The sequence below is a fragment of the Diabrotica undecimpunctata genome, chromosome 1 (assembly GCF_040954645.1).
Source record: "Diabrotica undecimpunctata isolate CICGRU chromosome 1, icDiaUnde3, whole genome shotgun sequence".
Classification (NCBI taxonomy): Eukaryota; Metazoa; Arthropoda; class Insecta; order Coleoptera; family Chrysomelidae; genus Diabrotica; species Diabrotica undecimpunctata.
The window spans coordinates 1,351,046-1,375,444 of record NC_092803.1 but is presented as its reverse complement, the minus strand read 5'-3'; the positions used below and the strand labels follow the sequence as shown (position 1 = coordinate 1,375,444).

General features: G+C 34.3%; 1 protein-coding gene across 2 annotated transcripts in view; it reads right to left on the bottom strand.

Annotated features, from left to right (window-relative positions):
* Positions 1-1,077: 1,077 nt before the first annotated feature.
* Positions 1,078-24,399, bottom strand: part of LOC140443100 (uncharacterized) — a 53,570-nt gene continuing 30,248 nt past the window's right edge. Inside the window, exons 3-6 of one of the 2 annotated variants that reach the window (XM_072534180.1) lie at positions 22,311-22,512; positions 16,159-16,816; positions 7,565-7,861; positions 1,078-3,759 (exon numbers count right to left, since the gene is read on the bottom strand). In XM_072534180.1, the coding sequence (XP_072390281.1) occupies positions 1,222-3,759; positions 7,565-7,861; positions 16,159-16,816; positions 22,311-22,312 (3,495 nt within the window). In that variant the 5' untranslated portion in view covers positions 22,313-22,512 and the 3' untranslated portion in view covers positions 1,078-1,221. The remainder of the gene's footprint in view (positions 3,760-7,564; positions 7,862-16,158; positions 16,817-22,310; positions 22,513-24,399) is intronic. The other variant, XM_072534173.1, reaches the window with a different exon arrangement.

Sequence of the window (24,399 nt, the reverse complement as noted above, 5' to 3'; positions counted from 1 at the left end):
CTTTCTAACTGCTCTGAAGCATCAGAGTCACTTGAATCATTATTTTGTGGTGGTACGTATTGTTCATCGTCTGACTCATTATTTTCTGCAAATTCAATTGCGGAAGGGTGGCTATAACTACAGCAAATTGCTCTCTATCTTGAGCTGTTCTTAGTATCGAATGTGTGTCCATACCTGTCCAGTCTCTTACATTCTTCGGTCAGGAGCATTTTTTTCTTCCTGGAACTCTTCCTTCTACTTTCCCTTCCATTATGAGTCGTAGAAAGTTATATTTTTCTTCTCTGTAAATATGTCCTAGATAACTCGTTTTTCTGTTGTTTACAATATTTAGGAGTTCTCTCTCAGTCCTAATTCTTCTCAGCACCCCGTTATTGGTCACAAGTGCTCTGTCCACGAAATCTTCAGCATTCTTAGAAAAACACACATTTCAAAGGCTTCTATACGCCTCATACTTGTAATTCCGAGAGTCCATATTTCCACTTCGTATAGCAATAAGGAATAAATGAATGTTTTTACAAATTGATATCGGATATCCAACGATAAGATAGAGTTTATTAAGAATGTTAAATACATTCATTATTGTTTACACTTACATTGAGTTATTGCATTTAAATTACTTAACTTTAGTTTATATTTATTTATCCTTGGTTTGTTCTTGATTTTGTAGCTATAGGATAGGTGGGTTTAAATTAATTGTCTTTAAAATACCTAGTTTAAATTGACAGTCCTTGATTTTTCAGTATTTATATTTTAATAACTTTCCTTTGGTTTAATAGTCTTATACACTTGATTTTACTGTCATAGAGTATGTGGGTTTAAATTATTTTTTTTTGTTTAAGTTTAAGACCCCTTAATGTTGTATCCTTCTTTGCACCCGTAAGGTATTTGTATTTTAATAACTTCTCATTGGTTTAATATATCGCCTAAATTAATTATTGAGAAAATTATTCCCTTAGATGAGGCACAAATCATATCAATCGTAAAGGTGCAAAAATCTAAATCCTATATCAAAATCACTCTTAAGATCCATGACCCCCCCTGACAAAAATTTCTGGATCCGCCACTGATCACAGGGAATATAGAAATCATGACAAATAATAACTGATCAAAAAATATATTTCCTGATAAAACAAAAATAAATGAGAGGCAAAGCTTAAATCTAAAAAAGAAAACTTACATGTATTTTAAATTTGCTATTCAAAGATCTAAATTTGCTCCTGCTTATAGATTGTTCATTATTTGCTGTAAAATATCTTGTTCTTGAGGTTCATTAGCATTATTACCATTAGTTTGATTGGTTTCGTCTGAAATGTCATCTTCATGACACAAACGCCTACATAATTCTATTGTTTTTTCTATATCAATATTTTTTTCAAATTCTTGTCTTCTTTCAAGAATTTTGTCCTCATTTTCATCATAAATGGTTAAAAATTTCATTTCTGCCAAAATTTCTATTGCTTCATTTCTAAATGGAATATGAAGGGTGACCATTTCTCTTTTATAATTAATTAAATCGGCAACATCGTAATTTTTATATCTTATAACATGAGGAATTTGTCGAATTTTAAAACTACCGTTTTTACTTAGATTATAATTAGCTACGAACTGGGCCAAAGTAACTTCATCCAACGATTCTGGTCGTTTTTCGTATTTGTCGAACCAATTTTCTTTCCATATATCAGTCGATTCGACATCAAGCGCCTCCAATTCTTTTTGCGTCTTTCGTATTCGTTCTCTTTCTTCTGGCCAACAAGTTGGTATAAAATCTACAGCAACAGAGCATTTTGACATGGGCTCTCGCAACAAAAACCAAGCTGCCTCTTGACTTGTCATTTCTACAGAATTTAGTAACGATACACCTAATTTATTTGTTACTTGAACAATATCTAATTCTGGTTTTTCATCCATAATTTCAATAATTTGTCGCTGTAGATTACTGATACCTCTGTTAGTTTTATTGACATAATCTGCAACGTATTGAGCACATGCATATTCGTCTGGGATTATTTGAAAGTCCATATTAGATTTTAAAATATTAAAAACGAACGGATTAAAAGGTTTGTTCCATTTTTCACTCGGTGACCTTTTTACGAATATTCTTGGTCGTGCAATTCCAGCTCTAAGAATATCATTATAATGTTCATCTGAATTGATATTATTTTTTTCGTAAAAATCATCGATATCTTTAAAATCTGCGTTCTCTAAATTGCTACGAATTTCTTTGTAATGCGCTTGATATACTTTGAAATTAAAGTTTTCTTCCTCCATCGGTGTAAGAATTACTGTAGTACGACTTGGCATAAAAGGAGCACATTTTTGTCTATAATTAGGTGTTATTCTCTGCAATTTAATATTACCGGACGCTTCAGATGCTGAAACAGAAACCAACTTATCAATCATAATAATTGCTTTAGCTTTGTCTTTTCCAATAAAATCATCTAAATTTTCTTCAGTCCACAACAGAATATGCGCACGAGGACGGTCACTGTGCTGAAATTCAATTCTTTTAAAGTAGTATTTTACTCTATACTTTCCAAAAGGGCTAAACGGCCTAGATTGAAGAATAGACATAATTACATTCACTAATTTACTGAAATATATTGCACAGGTTACTAGATCCTCATTCACCAATGTAGTCTTTTCAATATAATGTAATGCCCAAACTTGATCGTCTGTAAGTACTTCTCCTTGATGTTTCAATTTATACAGTGTTCTTAACAATTCTTCCCAACCAATTTCATTTGCAGTTAAAGTCATGAATGCGGATGGCCTACCAAGTTGACGTATCATTCCAAAAAGACATCTTTTACGTTCATCCCAATAGGCAGCTGAATTGGGTAAACAACGTGTGAAAGCTAAGTTAGTTTCGAGACACTTATTTATATACTCCCGATTCATAATTTGTTCACGAGTAATCGTATTATCTTTTCCAATATGTTTAAATGTAATAGTTAAAGAATCTCGAACTCGTAACCGCATAATTTTCATGGCGACGTACAGCAAATGATACGGCGTTACTCCTCGTCTATCTCTACGTCTCAATTCACTTGAAGCTATATTGAAAGGGGTAGCTTTAATATTTTCTTTAAATTTTCTAAATTCTCCAAGATAAATGCTAGGAAAAGAAAGCTCTTCAGCATGTTCTTCGAATAACAAACTGTCCGAGATATTATTTTCACCTGGAGCCAAATTTAATTGAAAATCTTCATTCCATAGTAAAGTTTGCTGTTGCGCAATTAGACTTTCTTCAACTTCAATATTTTCACTCACGTCTTCCAAATTGAAGTCCTCCTCAATGGTATTATCATTTAAAAATTGATTATTAATTTGAATGTTATAGAATTTATAAAGTGGCGTATTAACCAAATAGCGCAACCAATCCTTTATCACTGACTTTTTAACGAGGCCTTGAAGATTACTCGATTTATCAATTAGTTTTTTTTTAATATGTATGTTGATGCAATAATCATCATCCATATTTCTAGGTAAACTTGTAACCATATTATTGACAGATACAGGTACGTTAATAACCTGCCCATAAATACCACATTGACCTTGAAGGTGTCGCAACCTTCTTATCTGCATAAAGGGCAGTCTTGGTGAAATTAGCCTTTCTGAAATAATATCTAGTTTTGGCAAATCGCATGGTACATGTGGATACTTGAAACCATTAATAACTGCAAGGTCTGGAATATTGTTCTTTTTTATAGCTGTACTGCATGTAGTGCATACTTTTACTTCCTTTAAATTTATGAAGTTCTGTAATAAAAAAGTTACAATTATTAGTTATACAGTGCTAGTCAAAAGTCCGTTCCCCCCCTCGTATCTTTTGAACGGTTATTGTTATAATAGTGAAATTTGGAGGGAGGTAATAAACAGAGGTAAGCATCTCAACTAGTCATAACAGGTGACGTAATAGTGACAGATGACGTTACAGCTCCACTGTGAGAACTAATTTTAAATGGGACCTTATGACAAGTGATACCTCGTTTGAAAGGTATACCTATTCAGTCATAATAATTTGGTTTGAGTTTAAGCTCATTTTGATGAATAAATTAAATAAATACTAAAATTGTAGCTTCTCATTTAATTGATAAATATTTAACAACCAGTTCTTATAGTAAGTATTCAAAATGCGCTCCATCTACTTCCTGACAGTAATGCATCCTATTTCTAAACTCTTGCCGTTACTCGTTCAAATGTCGGTTGCTGTAGCGTAAACGTTAGATTTCAAGTATCCCCACAGAAAAAAATCTAATGGTGTGAGGTCCGGTGACCGAGCTGGCCATTCTATCGTACCTCGTCGTCCAATCCATCTACCACGATATTCCTCATCTAGGTAACGTCTTACTGCACCATAATGGTGTGCAGGAGCACCATCTTGTTGAAACGTTATTTCCAAGTTGCCGAATTCATCTGGATTATCCTCCAGAATTTCAAGTATTAATGGTTCAATTGCATTTTGTAACATCTCCAGACACACTTCACCGGTTAAGTTAGTATTGAGAAAAACAGGCCCAACTATGTGGTTTCCCAAAATACCTGCCCAAACATTTATTTTTTTTTGGAAATTGAGTATGTGTTTCACGAAAGACGTGAGGATTTGTGTCACCCCAATACCTCACATTGTGTGTGTTAACATTTCCATTGAAAGAAAAAGTACTTTCGTCACTAAAACAAATTGTTTTTATGTAATTGGGCTGTTGGTTAATTTTATTGGACATATTTTCACAGAATTCTATTCTTCGGTCGGGGTCATCATCTGAAAGTTGGTGCACAATTTTTAATTTGTACGGATGAAATTTGTTTTCAGCCAACACTCGGTGTACTGTCTTTTGACTGATTCCATAAATAAATGCAAATTGGGGTGTAGAAGTAGGGTTCACTACAATTTCTTAAAATATGTTAATTTTTTTGTCGTCACTAATTGTTGGTCGACCAGATCGTTTGACATCTTGAACACTACCTGTTTGTTTAAACTTCCGAAGATACTTCCTCAAATAAGCTCTCGATGTAGGGCGATCGGGGTACCTCTCATTAAAAAGACGTTCTGCTGCATGGAAATTATTTCCACATTCACCAATTATTAACACAGCTGCTACTTTGTCGGCTACAGTACGTACCATTCTACCTTTGTAAAAATTTAAACGTCTCGTTAAACAATATTTAAACTAAATATTAACTAAGAACAACTAACTAAAACAACTTGACTAAACTAGGCAGAAACAGAAACTAAATATTCAGGTATAAACGTGTTTGCAAACTAAAAGTAACTAGAGAATTGACTAAACTAAGTAGAAACAGAAACTAAATATTGAGCTATAAACGATTTTGCAAACTAAAAACAACTAGAGAATTGACAAACGTCAAATTTTTTGACAAATAACCAAAGGCGGACGTTAGAATTTTTATTAATTAAATGTCAAACCAGAATTTTAATGTTTATTTTCTTTATTTATTCGTCAAAATCATCTTAAATCCAACAAAATTGGAATGATTGAATAGGTATATTATAAATATTCTAACGTTCGCCTCTAGTTAATTGTCAAAAAAGTTGATGACGTACAAACAATTTGAGAATTGAAAAATGTCAACTTTTTGACAAGTAACCAGTGGTGGAGGTTTTAATATTTATTAATTAAATGCGAAACTACAATTTTAGTATTTATTTAATTTATTCATCAAAATAAGCTTAAACCTAAATAAAATTAGTGTGGTTGAATAGGTATTTTCATTACCTTTCAAACGAGGTATCAGTTGCCATAAGGTGCTATTTAAAATTATCTGTCACAGCGGCGCTATAACGTCATCTGTCACTATTACGTCACTTGTTATGACTAGTTAAGAAGCCTACATCTGTTTATTACCTCCCTACAAATTTCACTATTATAAGTCATACCATTCAAAAGATACGAGGGGGGGAACGGACTTTTGACTAGCACTGTATAATAAAATGTATTTGACGAATCTGCGTCTGTTTTGGATTATCGCTAAACAGCCCACTCTAATGTACAGCATAAGTAGTACAAAAGTAAATTCTATTGTCAAATTTACACTTACACTCCCACATGAAAATAGACACGGTGATTCATTGTTAAGAACCGATTTTAAAACTGCCAACTGTTGGGAAATCATATAATTCCAGCGGCATGGTTATTTCATTATTTTTTTAGAATTGAATTATTTTAATAAAAATTAATTCTATCATTGTCTCTGTTATCGCTGTTAATGCCTTTGTCGTTGTGTGAATTTCCATAGTTAGCCGATCTTACCTTACTATTGCATGAATCCATGCATCTAGACTCTGGAAATCGTCTATATTATACAGGCAAAATAGACGAAACATATGGTGGAGTAGGATTTCCTATCAAAAAGTATCTCACACCATACATTTCTACATATAAAAGCGTTTCTAATAGAGTAGCTTATATTATAATAGACCTAAATAATAAAACCAAGATCAAGGTTATACAAGTGTATGCTCCCACAACAACACATCAGAAAGAGGTAGTTGAAATGGTCTACGAAGATTTGATAACATCATTAGAAGAAAATGATACAAAGTATACCATCTTATGGGAGATTTTAACGCAAAATTAGGTAAAAAAGAAGAAAATACTGAAACTAACATAGGAATGCATGGTTATGGCATACGAAATGAAAGAGGAGAAAAATTATATAACAGCAAACCGAAAATGGACGTGGATATCTCCCGATAAAAAGACGAAAAACGAGATCGATTACTTCTTGTGTTGGAACAAAGACATTTTTGAAGATATAACTGCTCTGAATCGATTCACAAGATCATCGCCTTTTAAGAGCAAGGATTCTTGTTAAACAGAGGAAAACCAGTAGAAACAGGCCACATAATTATTGTAATCAGATAGACCAAACTAAAATGCGACAGAAAGGAGATGAGTACAGAGAAGTCTTAAGAAAAAGAATTTTTGCAAAGAAAACGAAAAATAAACAAGACAGACTAAGTGATGGAACAAAAGAGACGCACATTTCTAAGCGAAACACCGATGGTTGCAAAGATTTGAATAAAGAAATAAAGAAGGGAGCCAAGGAAGATTTAAGGATCTATAATGAAAACGAGGCAGAAAAAATAATAGAAAAGAACCGAGGCCTGCAATGATAAGATCAAACTTAGGAAAGCCTATAATAATCTCATTGAAGGATAAAGATGGAAAAGAAATAAGAGAAAAGTTACTCAAACATTTTACCGTGATTTATATTCCTCAAACAGGAACCCAGATAACACTGCAAAGGAAGATCTTAAGAAAAAGATAACGAATGTCAACTCAGAAATACTCCCTAACATAGAATCCTTCGAAATAAAACAAGCTATGGCACAACTAAAGAACAATAAGGCTCCGAGTACAGATGAAATACTTGTAGATATGTTGAAGGAGGGGAGTGAAATTATTCTCGAAGAATTGAAAAATTTGTTCAACGAATGTCTTCACAGAGGAGAAGTCTCAGGTGATTTTAATCCCTCTCAATTCAAAATAGGCGCAAATTCGTGATATATACTGTATGTAACTTTTTTTAATTGTCTTACCAATATCTTTTTTAATACTTCTTGATTTTTCTCATCAACTTGTTTCAAATCTTTCTCAAACCACAATCTGTCACAAACATCACATCCATATCCAAATCTGTTCTCAATAAATTTTTCATTGAAATATTTGTGAGCCCTTTGATGTAACGGGTAATTTGAATACGGCAAAGCCTCGATGATACTTTCGGGTAAATTTAATATGGATACTATATTTTTCTGTGATTGTGGTAATTGTTGCGAGTTTACATTTATATCATTACAAGAAAGTGAATGTACTCCATGTGATTGTTTCTGTAACTAAAAAAATGCGTTATACATAATGAAACTAAAAATTTTATATTATTTATTTATGTATGTAGGGGTGAGGTAGGTACAGTGAGACGGTCGGAACACTGAGACAAACTCAGTAGAGCTTACTACGTTCAGTATTATCCGGTAGAACTAAACGAACATGCCTATTACCACTAGCGTAGATGCATATCATATTTTTATTTTGGCATACAAATTTATATTCAAGGCCACGTCGTTCATGTCGGAGAGTGTGGGCGTGGTTCTTATAACCATATAGAAGCTGTGTATTATTTATCAAATCCAAATACAATTAGACAATGTGAAATTAGAATTTATTATTATTGGGCTCCAATTATTATTGAGCCAATCAGTATTGAACGAGGCGTAAGACAGGGCTGTGTACTGTCTCCCACCCTCTGTAAAGTGTATTCCGAGAATCTATTTAGGGAAGCTTTAAAAGATCAAAAAGGAATTATCATAGGAGGAGAAATAATTAACAATATACGGTACGCCGACGATACTGTGATTCTAGCTGAAAACATCGACGATCTGCAGGAGCTAATCAATAGAGTTGACATGGAATGCACAAATTGGGGACTGTCGATAAATATCGATAAAACTGAATACATGGTGACCAGTAAAGTGAATATCGGCGCAACCCAACTGATATTAAACCAACAACCGCTGCAGAGAGTTCAGAGATTCAAATACCTTGGATGTTGGATTACCCAAAATCTGGATCCATCCTTCGAAATTCGATGTAGAATTGAACAGGCAAGAAACTCATTTCAAAAATTTAAGCCTCTATTATCCAATAACTCATTAAATTTGGAAATCCGTGAAAAGTTTACAAGATGTTACGTGTGGTCTGTACTTTTGTATGGATGTGAAACTTGGACTTTAAATGCCGATATCATGAATAAAATCGAGGCGTTTGAGATGTGGTTGTATCGAAGGATACTAAAAATTCCATGGACTAACAGAACCAGAAACGAAGAAGTTCTTCGAAGAATTCGAACAACGAACTCTATTAAATATTATTAAGAGGCGTAAACTAGAATATCTTGGACATATAATCAGAGTACCAAGATATGAGTTCCTTCGGCTAATTCTCAACGGTAAAATCGAAGGAAAGAAATGGATAGGACGGAAAAAATTCTCTTGGTTGAGAAATTTGCGGCAGTGGACAGGTTTGACAGCGGACCAATTGCTACACGTAGCGCAATACCGAGATCATTATAACAATATTATAAGCATGGTAGTCGCCGACGTTCCGTAGGGATATGGCACTCTAAGAAGAAAAAGATTATTAGGCACCATCCCTGTGATTTATTCTCGTAGGGAGACGAGTCAAAATGAATGTTAAAGAAAATTTTACGACAAAACTATACTTTTATTATTTCTTTGTAAAGAACAAAAACATTATTAAAAGATTCTACGTTAAAAAGTCATTTCAGAAAGATATTAAAATACCAGTTTGTGTTTACAGTATTCAATTACCATGAGAAGTGTTTATACAAAACTAAAAATAAAATTATGTCATAAGAAAACATTTATATCATGGCATTAGATTAAGAATTAGTAGCTAAGAAAATGAATTTAAGTATGTTTTATCCCAAATTTCGAAATTCGTGCACATAAGAAAAATACAGTTATTTATTATCTTCTAGAATATCTATTATAATTAAAATAATAGTAAAGCACTTCACTGTTTCTTTTTAAGTTCGTAAATATTCTTCGCTTGTTCAATAGAGAAAAAAATACAAAAATTGGTACAACCTGAATTATCCAACAGCTGGTAATTGTGAAGAAAAAGATATGATTTATTTCTTTTCACTCTCTAAGTAGTTGACCAAATGAAACCATTGTGTGTGGGTCCATTTAATATCATTATACCATACCATAAAGAGATACTGGGCTGGAATTAGAATACCATGTCACAAATCCATACTTATATTACATCGGGCCAAACAAACATATTTTATCAACATTTTAGCCCTCACCGATAAGGATCTAAAAATAAATATTTATATGAAAATATAGACAAGAAAAGGATTTGTTCGGCTTACCTCTATAAAAGACCAACTACACAGAATCACGGCTTAACATTCTACGAGATAAAGGAAGGATGCTAAAGATCTTCGCTGGGAATCGATACGAGTAACAAGTTAACGAACGGTCTCATCTAACGGATATATTAGGAATCATGGTAGGGTCCTTGAGGTAATTAAAAGTACTCGGCAGATAGATGGCGTGAGCAATTTTATTAAAAAAAAATTTAATCGAAATTATAATGAGTTTTCTGAAACTTTTGAAACGGTTACACCACCTTGAAGTGAAGCAAACAAGAAACCGTTGAGATTCAACAAGAAATGTTTTAGTTATCGCAGGTCATTCGAAATAAGTGCGTCTTAGTAAATATACCGTATCTTCGTGGCCGGTGTTTTCACGTAAATTGAAGTTTTTTAGACAAGGTAAGTTATTTTAACTAAAACGTAAAACATTTTACAAGACAATTAAACTAAAACAAATAATTTTTGTATACATTTTATTAGTTTTTTTAATCGACTTTTATTAACGAATTTTTATGGAACAGTGAGACGCATTCTACTATAGTTGTATAAGCCAGATCATTTGCACAATAATTTCTCTTAGGGAACTAAAATTACAAGAAAAAATAAAACAAATCGGAAAATAGGAAGATTCTCAGAAAATCTGATGAGACAGGCTATTGAATTAGTACAAGGTGGCACTTCTATACGGCAAGCAACACGAATGAAAGGACTATTTTTCCAAACAGTCCACAGATATGTAAAAAAACCTCAACAAGACGAGAACGTCCATCTATGTCCTAATTACAAAGTAAAACAAATTTTTACTATCGAATAGGAGAACGACTTGTGCGAATATATAATTAAATGCTCTAAAATGTTTGATGGTTTATCAAGAGAAGATACCCGAAAACTGTCATATGAAGCCGCACCCTACAATAATATAATGGTTCCAGCAAACTGGCATACATCAAAAATTGCTTCACTTGCCTGGATGATAGGATTTCAGAAACTTCATTCCAATAATTTATCCCTCCGGACCCCAGAAGGTTGTAGTTTTGCAAGAGCAACTGGTTTCAATAAATTTATCGTTGAAATGTTTTTCATTAAACTTGAAACTGTCTTAAAGCATTTCCCAGTGTTTGGAGATGGTAGTCGTATCTATAATTTAGATGAGACAGGAACCGTTACTGTTCAAAAGTCCCAAAAAGTGTTTGCAGAAAGAGGTATACGACAAGTTAGTAGGACTACAAGTGGTAAACGTGGAACGCTCGTAACAACATGCTGTATTTTTGGAGTATCTGGATCAACTATTCCTCCTGCTCTGGTATTCCCGAGAGCACACTTTAAAAATTTTATGATAAAAGGGTCGCCCTTAGAACTTTAGGACTAGCTTCAAAAACAGGGTGGATGAATACAGAGTGCTGTGTGCAAGTTGTTAAGCATTTTATTAAGCACACTGGTAGTACCAGAGAAAACGCTTCTTTATTGCTAATGGATAATAATCAAAGTCATTTATCGATTGAGGCAATCGATTTATGTAAAAATTATGACGTTACAATCCTAACTATACCGCCACACTGTACGAACATATTACAGCCGTTGGACGTTGGATTATTAAAACCATTTCAAACTTTCTATAATGCTGCAGTAGATGCATGGATTATGAACCATCACGGTCAGACATTTACAATTTATAACGTAGCAGCATGTGCGGGCACAGCATATCCACGAGTAATGACGCCAGTTAACATCACAAGCGCTTTTCGAAAAACCGGAATATTTCCATTTGATCGGCATGTCTTCACTGAAGATTTTGTTTTAAGTTTTGTAACAAACAAGCCACTTATTGCAGTTGAAGCTGCTGCTGAAAATATAAATGAATCTCTAGATGTAGAAAATCCAGGTCCAAGTAATACTGATACCACGAAATTTGTTAGCCCAACAGTTTTTAAGGGTTATCCTAAAGCTCCGCCAAGAAAATCTGGGGAGGGCAACAAAAAACGCAAAGTAAAGACGATTATAGCTACGGATACGCCGGAAAAATGGAACTGATTAAATCTAAAGAAAACACCAAAACAGAAAAAAGTAACTAGGCGCGTATTAGATAGTGATTCTGATGAGCAAGTTGAAAATGAGATGGAATTACAAGATTCCAGCGGAGGAGAGGATTTTACCTCAGATACCTACGTTATCAAAAGGATTGAGCTCTGGTGGGACTCTTTCCGTGTTATCGAGCCCTAGGTGACTTGTTATGTTGGAGTATCTCCCAAAAATGGCCTTATAGTGATGTTTATTTTACCCAGCTGTTTTATGTTCTCTAGGAGGTTTTTGGAAATAACACCAGTAGTAGATAGAATAATAGGTACTGTATGGGTACTTTCCAGTCTCCAGATTTGTATTTCTAAATCTCTGTACTTGGCGATGTATTCGTTGTATTTAATACGTAAATCACTGGTGTTGGGTATCGCCACATCAATAAGTGTTGTTTGCCTAGTAAACTTATTAACTAGTTTGAGATCCGGTCTATTATGCCCCACTGATTGGTCTGTAAGCACAGTGCGGTCCCAGTATAGCTTGTAGTTGTCATTTTCAAGCATTCTGTCAGGGACGTATTGATAATAAGGAAGATGGTCGGTTTGGAGAAGTCCCAGTTTGTGAGCTAGTTCTTAGTGGATAATATTTCCTACTGAGTCATGGCGTTCTTTATACTCAGTACCGACAAATGCCTGGCAGCCACCGGTAATATGTTGGATGGTTTCTTGGGCTTGGCATCCATATCGGCATTTGTCATTTTGGACTTGAGGATCTTTAACTTCAGGTAATTTTTAGTTGGAATAACCTGATCCTGAATGGAAAGTAGGAAACCCTCAGTCTCTGGAAACATCTTTCCTGATGTCAACCAATAGTTCGACGGTATATTGTCGACATATTCTTGGCTGATGTCATTGAGATGTCGTCCATGCAGAGGTTTACTCATCCAGGTGCGCAGTTTTTCTTGCTTAGTCAGGTGGTTTATGCGAATTTCTTGTTCCCTCAGTTTAAGCGGCGTTTTATCACCGACTCAATATAATAAAGAAACGCAAGCTGGAATACTTCGGTCACATTATGAGACACCCTGAAAAATATGATCTTTTACATCTGATCATTCAGGGAAAGATCCAAGGTAATCGTGGTCCTGGTAGAAGAACATCATGGCTGAAAAATCTAAGGTAATGGTATGGAAAATCAACTACATCGTTATTTAGAGCTGCTGTCAATAAAGTCACGATAGCGAATATGGTAGCCAACATGATATTCAACGATCGATAACGGTCATGGAACTAGAAGAAGTATCATCTACTGCACAAATTGCTCGATGTAAAGTAGATGTCTCAACATGTACATGAAAATAAGTTCTTAAATTAGCAATTTGTTTATCCAATTGCTCACCTATAAGTCCTCTTCCCCCTTGATACCGAGGTAATGTTGTTCGCTCTACTGCACTGCGTGGATGATGTTTTTGCGCCTTTGTGAGAAGTGTTCTTACTTTCCGCTGAAAACCCTCTATATCCGTTTTTGACCACTTTATAATATCAAATAAGTAGCTCAGCGCGGAACAGGCGTACGTATTTAATGTCTCAAACAAATTTTTACTATTAAGATATGATCGATTTAGTTGTCTTACTCTTCGCACGAACTCCGAAGTTAGTTCAGTTTTCATTTTTTTATGGTCAATTTTCCGCTCTTGTTTTACTCCGAGATATTTGTACATATTATTTTCCCATTGCCTCGATGTTTTGGCCATCTTGCATATCGAAACCTCCGGGCTGAACCTTTCCTCTGACTATATTTACCATACGGCACTTGTCTAGTCCAAAATGCATACTGATATCATTTGAGAAATTTTCTACAGTTTTTAGCATCTGATCCAAGTTGTTTCGAGTGGAAGCCATTAACTTCAAATTATGCATATACAACAAATGATTAAGCTTCCCACAACAGTATTGTTATTTTTGATGCTAAAACCTGAGTCAGTGGAGTTCCTGAGATAGTGGGTTCATCGCTAAACAGAACTAAAGAGGACTCAACGAGTCCCCTTGGAAATGGCCCCGGTTAATTGGGATATCTTCAGTTTCGATGTTGTTTTCACCGGGTATTTGAAGGTGAATTTTAGTCTTATCATCGACTATATATTTTCAATATATCTATAAGCCATTCATGCGGTAATGAATCAAAGGCCTTCTTGTAGTCGATAAAGGCGGTGAAAAGGTTCCTTTTTTGGTGTACGCCTGGTTAGAAATGACTGAGTCGATTATAAGTTGTTCTACTTACTTATTATATTATAACAATATATATACACTCATGGACAAAAATATCGAATATTTTGGAATTTTCAAATTTTTGTTTTTTCAAAATAAATTCTGGTCAAGAAAGTTGTTTATTATAAAATAGAGTTTATTTTAACAATGTTTAATGAACAATTTTAACTTTTTATGCGGAGAAAATTGTGAAAAAAATAAATGTATACCTAATACTAGGTAAATAAGGTCATTTTACTTTAAACTTAAATGATAATTTAAATTGCTTAAACAACTGGTTTAAACTGAAAGAAGTGCATGGTCAGTAACGAGTATTCCCCCCTCTAGCTCTTATTACTGCTTGCATCTTTCTCAGCATGTTTGCAAGTAAATTTTGGACATATCCTTGGCAAATTGCATTCCATTCATCCTGTGCAGCAAGTCGAAGCTGCTCTATCGTATTTGGAACGGGATTTCTTTGTCGTATACTGCGTTTTAGGTGATCCCACATGTGCTCTATTGGATTTAAATCCGGGCTAGACAGTGGCCAATCCAATCTTCAAATTTGGACCTCATCAAGATAATTACTCACTATGGCAGCGGCATGTGGTCGATCATTATCGTGCATTAACGTGAATCTTTCATATCCAATGTAACCAACATATGACAAAACATGATCTTGCAGGATGTTTTAAACGTAAGAATCACCAGTCATCCGTCCAATCACTTACACAAGTGCGGTACGTACCTCTAAACTAATACCTGCCCAAAGAATTATGTCATCGACTCCAAAACTAATGGTCTGGACGAGACTGCAGCTGCCGAATCGTTCTCCAACTCTTCTGTAGACGTAGTTTTGACCATCTGGCTTCCATAATAGGATTCTGGTCTCATGAGTGAAAAGAACGTTTTTCCAGTTGTCGATATTCCACTAAATATGTGTTCTTGCAAATTTCAAACGACGAGCTTTATGATTTTGGAGAAGAAGTGGAACTTTGGCGGGGCGTCTGGGCTTTAAGTTTGCTTCTTTTGATCTTCGTCTAACTGTTTGTGAACCCACATTAACTCGTCTAACATTTAATAGTTCATTTCTGAGGTGCATCGATGTCAATGAACGATTTCGTGTAGAATTAAGAACCAAAAAACGGTCATCAATTGCGTTTGTGCACCTTGGGCGTCCTTGACCAGGGCTTCGTACACAATTTTCTGTTTCGCGGTACCTTTTTAGAGTATTTGAAACTATAGATTCAGTTCTGCTGATACGTCGTGCGATATCTTTTTGTGCATATCCTACCTCGTACAAAATTACAATATGTGCTACTTGGACTTCATAGCAGTGCCGAATTGGTGGGATACTTGTTTTAAACTTAGTTAAATCAAAACAATATTTAATTAAACTTAATAAATTAAACTAAAAATAACAGAATTAGTATGATTTTGCCTTTACGTGAAGAATGATTTTTATGATAAAATGTACGAATGACACTAACCACTGAATAAACGTCAAAAAAAACATCAAAATATTTTAAACCAGTTGCTAAATCAGCCTACTATATGAGTCTTATCAGTAATCTAAAATTATTTTGAAATAATAGTGACTACAAAAAAAATTGACATACTATGTAGGAAATGTCTTGTCTCAAATAAAAGAAAATTATTTTGAAATATCATTTTTAAGAAAAAGTCCTAAATGTAAAAACAGGTTCTTTTTTCAATTAATTGTTGCGTCTCAGTGTTCTCACATTGAAAGGAACACTGAGACATTTAGTAATTTTTAGTTTTAATATTTTTGAAGTGTTAACTTTAGTTTTTATCAAAAAACGACATGATTTTTCAATTCTTGTTTATATATCAAATATAGAGGTACAATAGTTACAAAAGTTTAATGAAGCATTTAATAAAAAAGTTATTGTCATTGAAAGTTTTGCGTCTCAGTGTTCCTACCACTCCCCTATATAAATTATACATATACCTGTAAAAGCAATTCTTGAATATTAATATTTGCACTATGCACTAGGATGCTATCATTGTTCTGTTTTTTACGGTCCCTATAAGCCTTGGAACGTTCAGCACTAGTTTTTGACAACGGACGTTTTGGATTAAGATCTGTTGCACTACTCATGCTTTCTTTAATTGCTTTTTTACGTTCCCTATATGCTTTGGAACGTTCAGCACTAGTTTTTGACAGTGGATCTTTTGGATAACGATATGTTCCACTATTGAAGCTCTCAATAATTGCTTCAGCATCAGCTAATGATAATGAACCTTTTGGGTAAAGATCTGTTGCACTATTAATGCTCTCATAAATTGCTTTTTTACGTTCCCTATAAGCTTTGGAACGTTCGGCACTAGTTTTTGGGGATGTTCCTTTTGGATTAAGATCTTTTGCACTATTGATGCTCTCTTTAATTGCTTTCTTCCGTTGTCTATATGCTTTGGAACGCTCAGCAGCAGTTTTTGGTGGTGGGCGTTTTCGATTAGGATCTCTTGCACTTCTTTTGCTATCATTACTCAGTTTTTTACGTTTCCTATAAGCTTTACAACGTTCAGCAACAGTTTTCGGTGTTGTATCTTCTTTAAGCTTTTTACATGCCTTAACGGGTTCGTTAGTAAGATCTCTTGTACGCTTCCTATAAAAAAATTGTATTATTTTAAAAATTCAACCATCTAAGTAATATATTAAAAACGGGATGTGACAATCCAGGAGTGACCGAAGAGGGGAAGCATAGCTTTCTTATCGTCTAAGCACGGAGAGATGATTTTTAATTTATTTTATTTAGTATATATATTTATTTAGCAGGATAAACGCAATGGAGATGAGACATCTAAGAAAGATAGTTGGAAAGACAAAATGGGATAGATTAAGCAACGAGACTATCAGGAGAATGGCCAACCAGGAACCGATAATGAACAAAATAGCAAAGAGACAAATGAACTGGTATGGGCATCTGATGAGGATGCAATCCAATAGAATAACAAGAAAAATCTATGAAGCAAAAAACATCGGAAAAAGAAAAAGAGGCAGACCAAGAAAAAAATGGATACAGCAAGTAGTAGAGGCGGGAAAACTTAAACAAAAATCACTCGAGGAATTGAAAATAATGACAGGAAACAGAAAAGAATGGAAGAGGTGGGTAAATGGAAATTAAAATAGTTAGCCCAAATCCGACACCCTGTTAGGGTAAAAGGAAGGGGAGAAAGAAAGAAAGAGATATTTATTTTATTTTATACAGCAGACTCCCTCTATAACGAGAACTGAAATGGCAGACTAATTACCTCGTTATAAGCGGATCTCGTTATATCCAACAACAATAATATTGTGCATACATATGAATATGTAGTTTTCTAAAGCATTAACTTTCTATAGTGAAGCCATTTGGAGCAATATAAGATGCTAATAAATATTGTTTGAATGGCGTTTTTAAAACAAAGTTGTTTACTTTTATTGTCAATGAAATGCATTAAAACAAAAAAGAGTTGTTTACTTTTACTGTCAATGATATAATGTTAAAACAAAAAATCTGTATTCTGTAAATATGTATAAAGCCTATAAAGTTATTTTGTCATTTTTGACTGCTTTAAATTGTCCAGTATTCTATCTATCATATTTTCTAAAGATGTGAAACAGTTTTTATGCTTCTTCATTTGCGTTTTGTCCTTGGATAAAGTTTCTGACAACCTTTAAAACACTTTCCACATCTTGTCTATTAGGACCCATATTATTAGGTGTGAATGGTCAACCCAATACAATGACACTTGTGAATCATAAATTTTACATTTCCGACTAAGAATCATAAATTGTAAGAAGTTTATTGCCGGCGGCCCGCAGTTAAAAAGGGTATTTATTTATAGCTACGGCCGGGCCAAAACGTAAAAAACACGTTTTGCAATCTTATTTTCTCTCGTTATAAGCAAATTTACCTCGCTATAAAGGGTTATAGTTCAATAGAAATTTCACGGGACATCTAATGTATCTCGTTATAAGCGAAACCTCGTAATAACCGTGTTCGTTATAAAGGGAGTATACTGTATTTTAGTTTGTTATTTTATTAAGAAACACGCATGGGACTGCGTTTACTACTCCATGTTCTGTGTTGTCGAGCGATCTTCCATTACATTGCGTTTTTTTTTTTGCTTTTATTTTTTCAAACCTCTGCATGAATCCATTACACCGATCAACGCATTCCGTCCGTAGCCCGCGATAAGAGAGCTAGGCTTCCAAAAGATTGTTCTTTCTCCCACAATACGCAAAAGTCAGTGACCTTATAGAAAACAGATTTTTGTCCTAATTTCTTTCATATAAGTGGTATTTGGGTAGTTTGAATCTCGCAAGGTCTTGACAGTCGTTTCTGGAATTTAGTGCAGAGTGGAATATAAGTTATCAGGCATTTGGTTTTGTATAGATCACCCTCGTTGGGGATATCGGCGTGGACTTATGTTATAGAACTAGGGCATGTTGGAGTGTTGCTGTGAGCAAATTTTGTGTAGTTGCCAAGTTCATGCGGTATTATACGGGACATATTTCCACTACACCGAATTTCAGTCCGCTGAGCCGCTGCTTCTTTTAGTCTACTCAGTTTAAGCTTAATGTCAAGTCAAAGAGCGTGTATTTTTCGTGCATATTAGGATAAATTTGTTACAAAACAAAGTATAAGTTCTAAGACTTGCACAAACAGACTATGAAGTGATCTGCAGTAGGGTACAAGTTCTAAGAGCGACAACAATAATAGACAGTCGAGTAATGTCCATCCAGAGGCAGGTACGAGTGGTAATTACAAACGGCCGCTCGATGCGCAGTCTACATCTGTCATAAAATGTGAGTGCGCAGTCCTGGACCCGACAATATTATGAAGATTACTCACAGTTCGGTTTTATAAAGAGTACTGCTGGCAAACCATTATCTGTTATTTGTTACGCTGCACTTTCAAATGAGTCCATGAAAACTTCAAAATTGAAGCGACACTTGGAGAATAAGCACCAGGAATACAGTGGTAAGTCAATAAATTTTTTTATAAATAAAAAGCTGAAAACCTTGTACTGGCTTCTTATGAAATATCAAAATTAATTGCTGAACCCGGTTATCCTTACCCAATTGCCGAGGAATTAATGGGTCCAACAACGAAAATAGTAGCATCTCGGATATGTGATGAAAAGCAGGAAAAGTCAGTGAATTCGCTGTTGTGTTTGTTGCGTTAAATGTGTTTGGGTGCATTCTAGCATACACAGAATGGCATCAGCTGTCAAAAAACTGCCACTGTTTTTAACCGAATCTATGGAAGAATGTGTAAAATTCATAATCTTCATAAAATCTCGCCCACTGAACTCAAAAGTATTCTCTGTTTTGTGCAAAGAAATGGGAAGTGAACATAAACATATTCTTTTACACTGCGAAGTGCATTGGCTATCAAAAGGGAATGTTTGAAAAAGACTTGTTGCATTGAAGGAAGAAATTCTAGAAAGACAAATTCTAGATATCCGAACTTTGAACTCAGCAGACGCAGGGAGTGAACACAAACTAGTACTAGCAAAGATAAGAATGAAAACAACACCAAAACAAAATTTTCTACAGGAAATCACCGAGAAAAAATTCAATGTATGATCACTGTGGAACGACTCTACAAGAGAAATGTACCAAAGGAGGCTAGCACAGAAGATACAGCTGAAACAAATAGACGACATCTAAGATATAAACGCAAGCTAGGAGAAAATTAAAGACAACATTGAAGAAGCAGCAACAGAAGCTCTAGGAAAACGCAAAGTCATACTGAACAAAAGAAACAACAACGATACACCATGGTTCAGAAAAGAAATAAAAGAGAAATGTAAAGAGAAACGAGAGGCCTACACGAAGTACAAAACATCAAATACTCCAGAATCCCGAGACATCTATAGAAGAATACGAAATGAAACAAAGCAGTTGGTAAGAAGAACAAAAAATGAACACTGGGAACAGTTTAGAAAAAGGATGGAAAGCGACTTCTACGGTACACAAAAACAAATATGGAGGTTCATAAGAAACCAACGGAAAAAAATGACAGAATTGAAGGAATACAATAACATACCAGCTAACGAATGGGAAAGATACCTGACGGAACTGTTTAAAGCAAAGGAAAATAATAATCAACACAATAACGTACCTGAATTAAGACACGAAATAGAAATCAGTTTTCAGGAAGTAGAGAAAAATTTACTCAAAAATAGAAAGTCGCCAGAACCAGACGGAATAACCAACGAGCTTCTAAAACACGGAGGAGAAATTATAACCTTAGAGATGACAAAACTTATACAAACAACTTATACAATGTTCAAGAAATAAGATAAATAAGACCCCAACAATTATTTAGGTATAAATCTACTGAACACCGCACTTAAGATTACCACAAAAGTCCTAACCAACAAAATCAATAAACTAACAACTTTATCAGATGAACAACAAGGATTCAGATCCGGAAGATCCTGCGTAGTCAAATCACAGAAAAGGCCATCGAGTACAATAAACCAGTATATCTAAGTTTTATAGACCTGACAAAGGCTTTCGACCGTATACAAGTCGAAGACGTCTTACACCTACTGTATAAAAGAAACATAACAATCAATATTATACACACCATCGAAAACATCTACTTCCATAATCGAATACAGGCAAAGATAAATGGAAAACTAACACAGTGCATACCAGTACAAAGCGGAGTCAGGCAGGGTGACTCGTTAAGCAGACTTCTCTTTAATATAATGGACGAAATAATACAAGCTTTAATAGACAAGTTCCTAAGTAAATATATGGAAAATCTTAATAGTGTGCATCGCAGAGATCTTGTTTTTTGCACGAAACGTTGATTTAATCAAAAGTAAATAAAAAATTGAAGCGCGCGGTAGATAATGATATTTTAATCTTCGAAGAATTGCCAACAGTATTTCCAGAAATCGAAGAGATTTTAAATTCGCGACCCGTTTACCTCTCTCTTCCGATCCTAACGATGATAATCCATTAACTCCTGCTCATTTTATCATCGGCCAACCAATAATATCAGCTCCAGAACCCAACAGCACAGAGTTACCTACTGGAAGACTTTCTCGTTTCCAACTCCTACAACAAATGCGACAAAACTTTTGGCGACGATGGTTGCAAGAATACGTATCCGAATTGCAGCAGATGGTTAAATTGAAAAGGACGCAGAAAACTGTGTCAAAAGGTTCCATGGTGCTCGTGAAGGAAGACAATGCCAATCCGTTAAAGTTGGCACTAAGTCGTGTTCTAGAGTTATATCCTGGGAAGGATAAAATTTGTCGAGTGGCATCGATCTGAACTGCAAATGATGTGATTCGTCGAGGCTTTCCCGAAGATTTGTCATTACCTACTGTAGATTTGTAGATTGAACCGAAATTCGGAGGGGGGGAGGTGATAGAGATTGCAAACAGCGGCAACGCAGCATAACGACCGTGGCGAGGGGCCATCATCTACCGCCATGCTATAAGTTGTATTATAATATATGTAGACGTTAAGTATAATAAAATAAACACGTTAGATGAACAAATCCCCTTCGTTGGCTCAGTGAAGATGTTCGTTCAGTTGTAATGGAAACACCAAATAATAGTAGCAGAGTTTATTGTTGAGACGTACACTATGGGTGTTGACCCGGGATTACTTTGAGTAGAGACTGATGAAGTTGATCGTTGAAGACTATCAAGTTCGTTGAGTGAATATTGATTGAATGCTTCTCTAGGCAAGAGATATTAGTTTTATATAAATTTTAATTGGGTCAATATTTTCGCGGACCTCGCGTGACATGTGTATTTAATTTATGTAAATTGTTTAACTTTGTCAGCACTTTTGACTGATGTCCAAATTATATTATTGATAATTGACCAAATGTGTATGTAACCTAATTAACTACGTGTGTGTATTTAATAACAAATAGATTCATTCGGTCTACTGGGTGATAAAATTATACTGTCCAATTTCGGATATGAATTCTAAAGATTTGATATTGGACATTAGATCTTTACAAAATATCATTATTCTTTTAGCTCTCATCTTGTCCCTGTATCGTTTGCTACATTTTTTTTGATAATTCTCTCCTACATCGAATTGATGCCTCATTTGCCATTTTTTTTTTCTCTTACATTTATCTCTTTAAGTTTCTTTTCTTTCAGTTTTTGTCTGTATCGACGTATTTTCTACCTAGCGTAAATTCTAACAAGTTCTTGTTTATCAATTTCATCGTCTTTATTTTTAACTCGTTTTCCATGTTGATGGAGATTTGTTGGTATTGACTCATAATTTTCGTGTTTCTCTTCCATTTTCGATCTCAACTTCAATTTCAATCTGTGCAAAAAAATTTTCAATGACTTAGCAATTAAATTAAACTATTAAAATATCTTTTTTCAATTTAAACAAAATAATCGTTGCTTTGACAAAAATATAACGAGCCATAAAAAATCATAATTGAGATAGGCCTTGGAATATGTCCTTCTTTTGAGAGGGTAGTCACTCCTGCAGAACAAATATTAAGCTCCAACGGCGCATGAAGTGCCACTCCTCGCTCTAATCTTGCCAGTTCACGCGCCATTAAAATAGGGCAGAATTGACCATCTACTATCGGCGCGGTGGGTTCCGTTATTTATCGGTTCAAAGGAGCTCGGAAGTTGGCTCGATACTCCGCGCTCCATGAGATCGGCCCGACCATATTTCGACGCTCCAACCATGTTGCAGCGAGGACTGGCATTCCACGCGCCGTTGGATCTCGGCTTTAGAGTTTTAGACGCAATATGTACAATGTCTGATAGGTTTTTTTGTGTTTTCATCTAAACGGTAAGTTTTTATAAAAATACACCAGACCAAAATTGTAGATTATGTAATTATCTGCAATTCTCGTGTCACAATTTGAGACATTACGATTAAAATGCGTTTCCACGCCACCTGTGAGGTGGTAAACTTTAACAATCTACAATCTATTGTGATCCTCTATAATAGTATTAAAAAGAGCGGTGTGGATTCTAAACAATTTGGGAAATTTGAAAATTAGTCGTCTGATTCGTATTCATATAATACTTTTTCTTAATGCTGGGTATAAGCAAATTGTCCAAGTAGCGATCTATCAGATCTCTACCCACTGATATCGTACGAACCCATGTCTGACTTTGACAATGAACAAAAAAACGGGTGTGGCAGTCCAGTGGGACTGCCGGTGAAGTTATACTTCTATAGACGCGTTCGCCGTTAAAAATTTATATAGGAGTCAATCTGCACAATCATTACATATGTAATGCTATAGATAAGAGAGAGCAGAAAGAGAAAAAGAATTAGTTATATAGGTATATGGTGCATCGTTTGCTGTACATAAACATTTGACCTGTAATAGGAGTATAGTAAATGAAGGATTGTATCAATATTTTAATGAAAATATATATTTTTATTTTTATATATGTATAAAAGGAGTTGAATGCAAAAAAAATACTCTGCAGTAAAATTCAGTGTTTATTTTGTTATTAATATAAAAATTACAATACAATAAATACACTGCAACATAATTCAATATAATAATACAATATAAATTAAAATGTAATATTCATAAGTATTTAAAACTGCCAATATACATAACTTACTTTACGAAGATAAAAATAAAAAACCAACAACTCGGATTATGTTGTAAATTTTCATTTTATTTTAAAATTTATGTTTTTTGAGTATATTACATATATTTAATAAGATTAACGTGAGGTTTTTAAATATATCAAAAATAAAAAAGGAAATTCATAATTGGGATTCGAACTCATACCACCAGCGTATGAACCAAACACGTAAAGGATTTGCCAATTAGACATATGACACTAACGGATTTCAAAATTGACAGTTCTCGGTAAAACAGTGATTATTTTGAAATACAAAAGCCTAAAATAATTATAAAAGTTTAATTTTAAATAATACAAAACATATCACATAAATTATAATATTAATACATATTATATTATATATAATATTATATATATATATACAATATTATATATAATATATATATATATATATATATATATATATATATATATATATAATATTAAATATATATACAAAAGGAACATTTTTATTCTCGAGAGAGGAAGAGAGAGAAAATATATCTTCTGTCTCACTCTTACTCATTATCTTACATATGTAATGGTTTCACAGATTCACTCTCATGCAAATTTCCAACGCCGACCGTGCGTATAGAAGTAT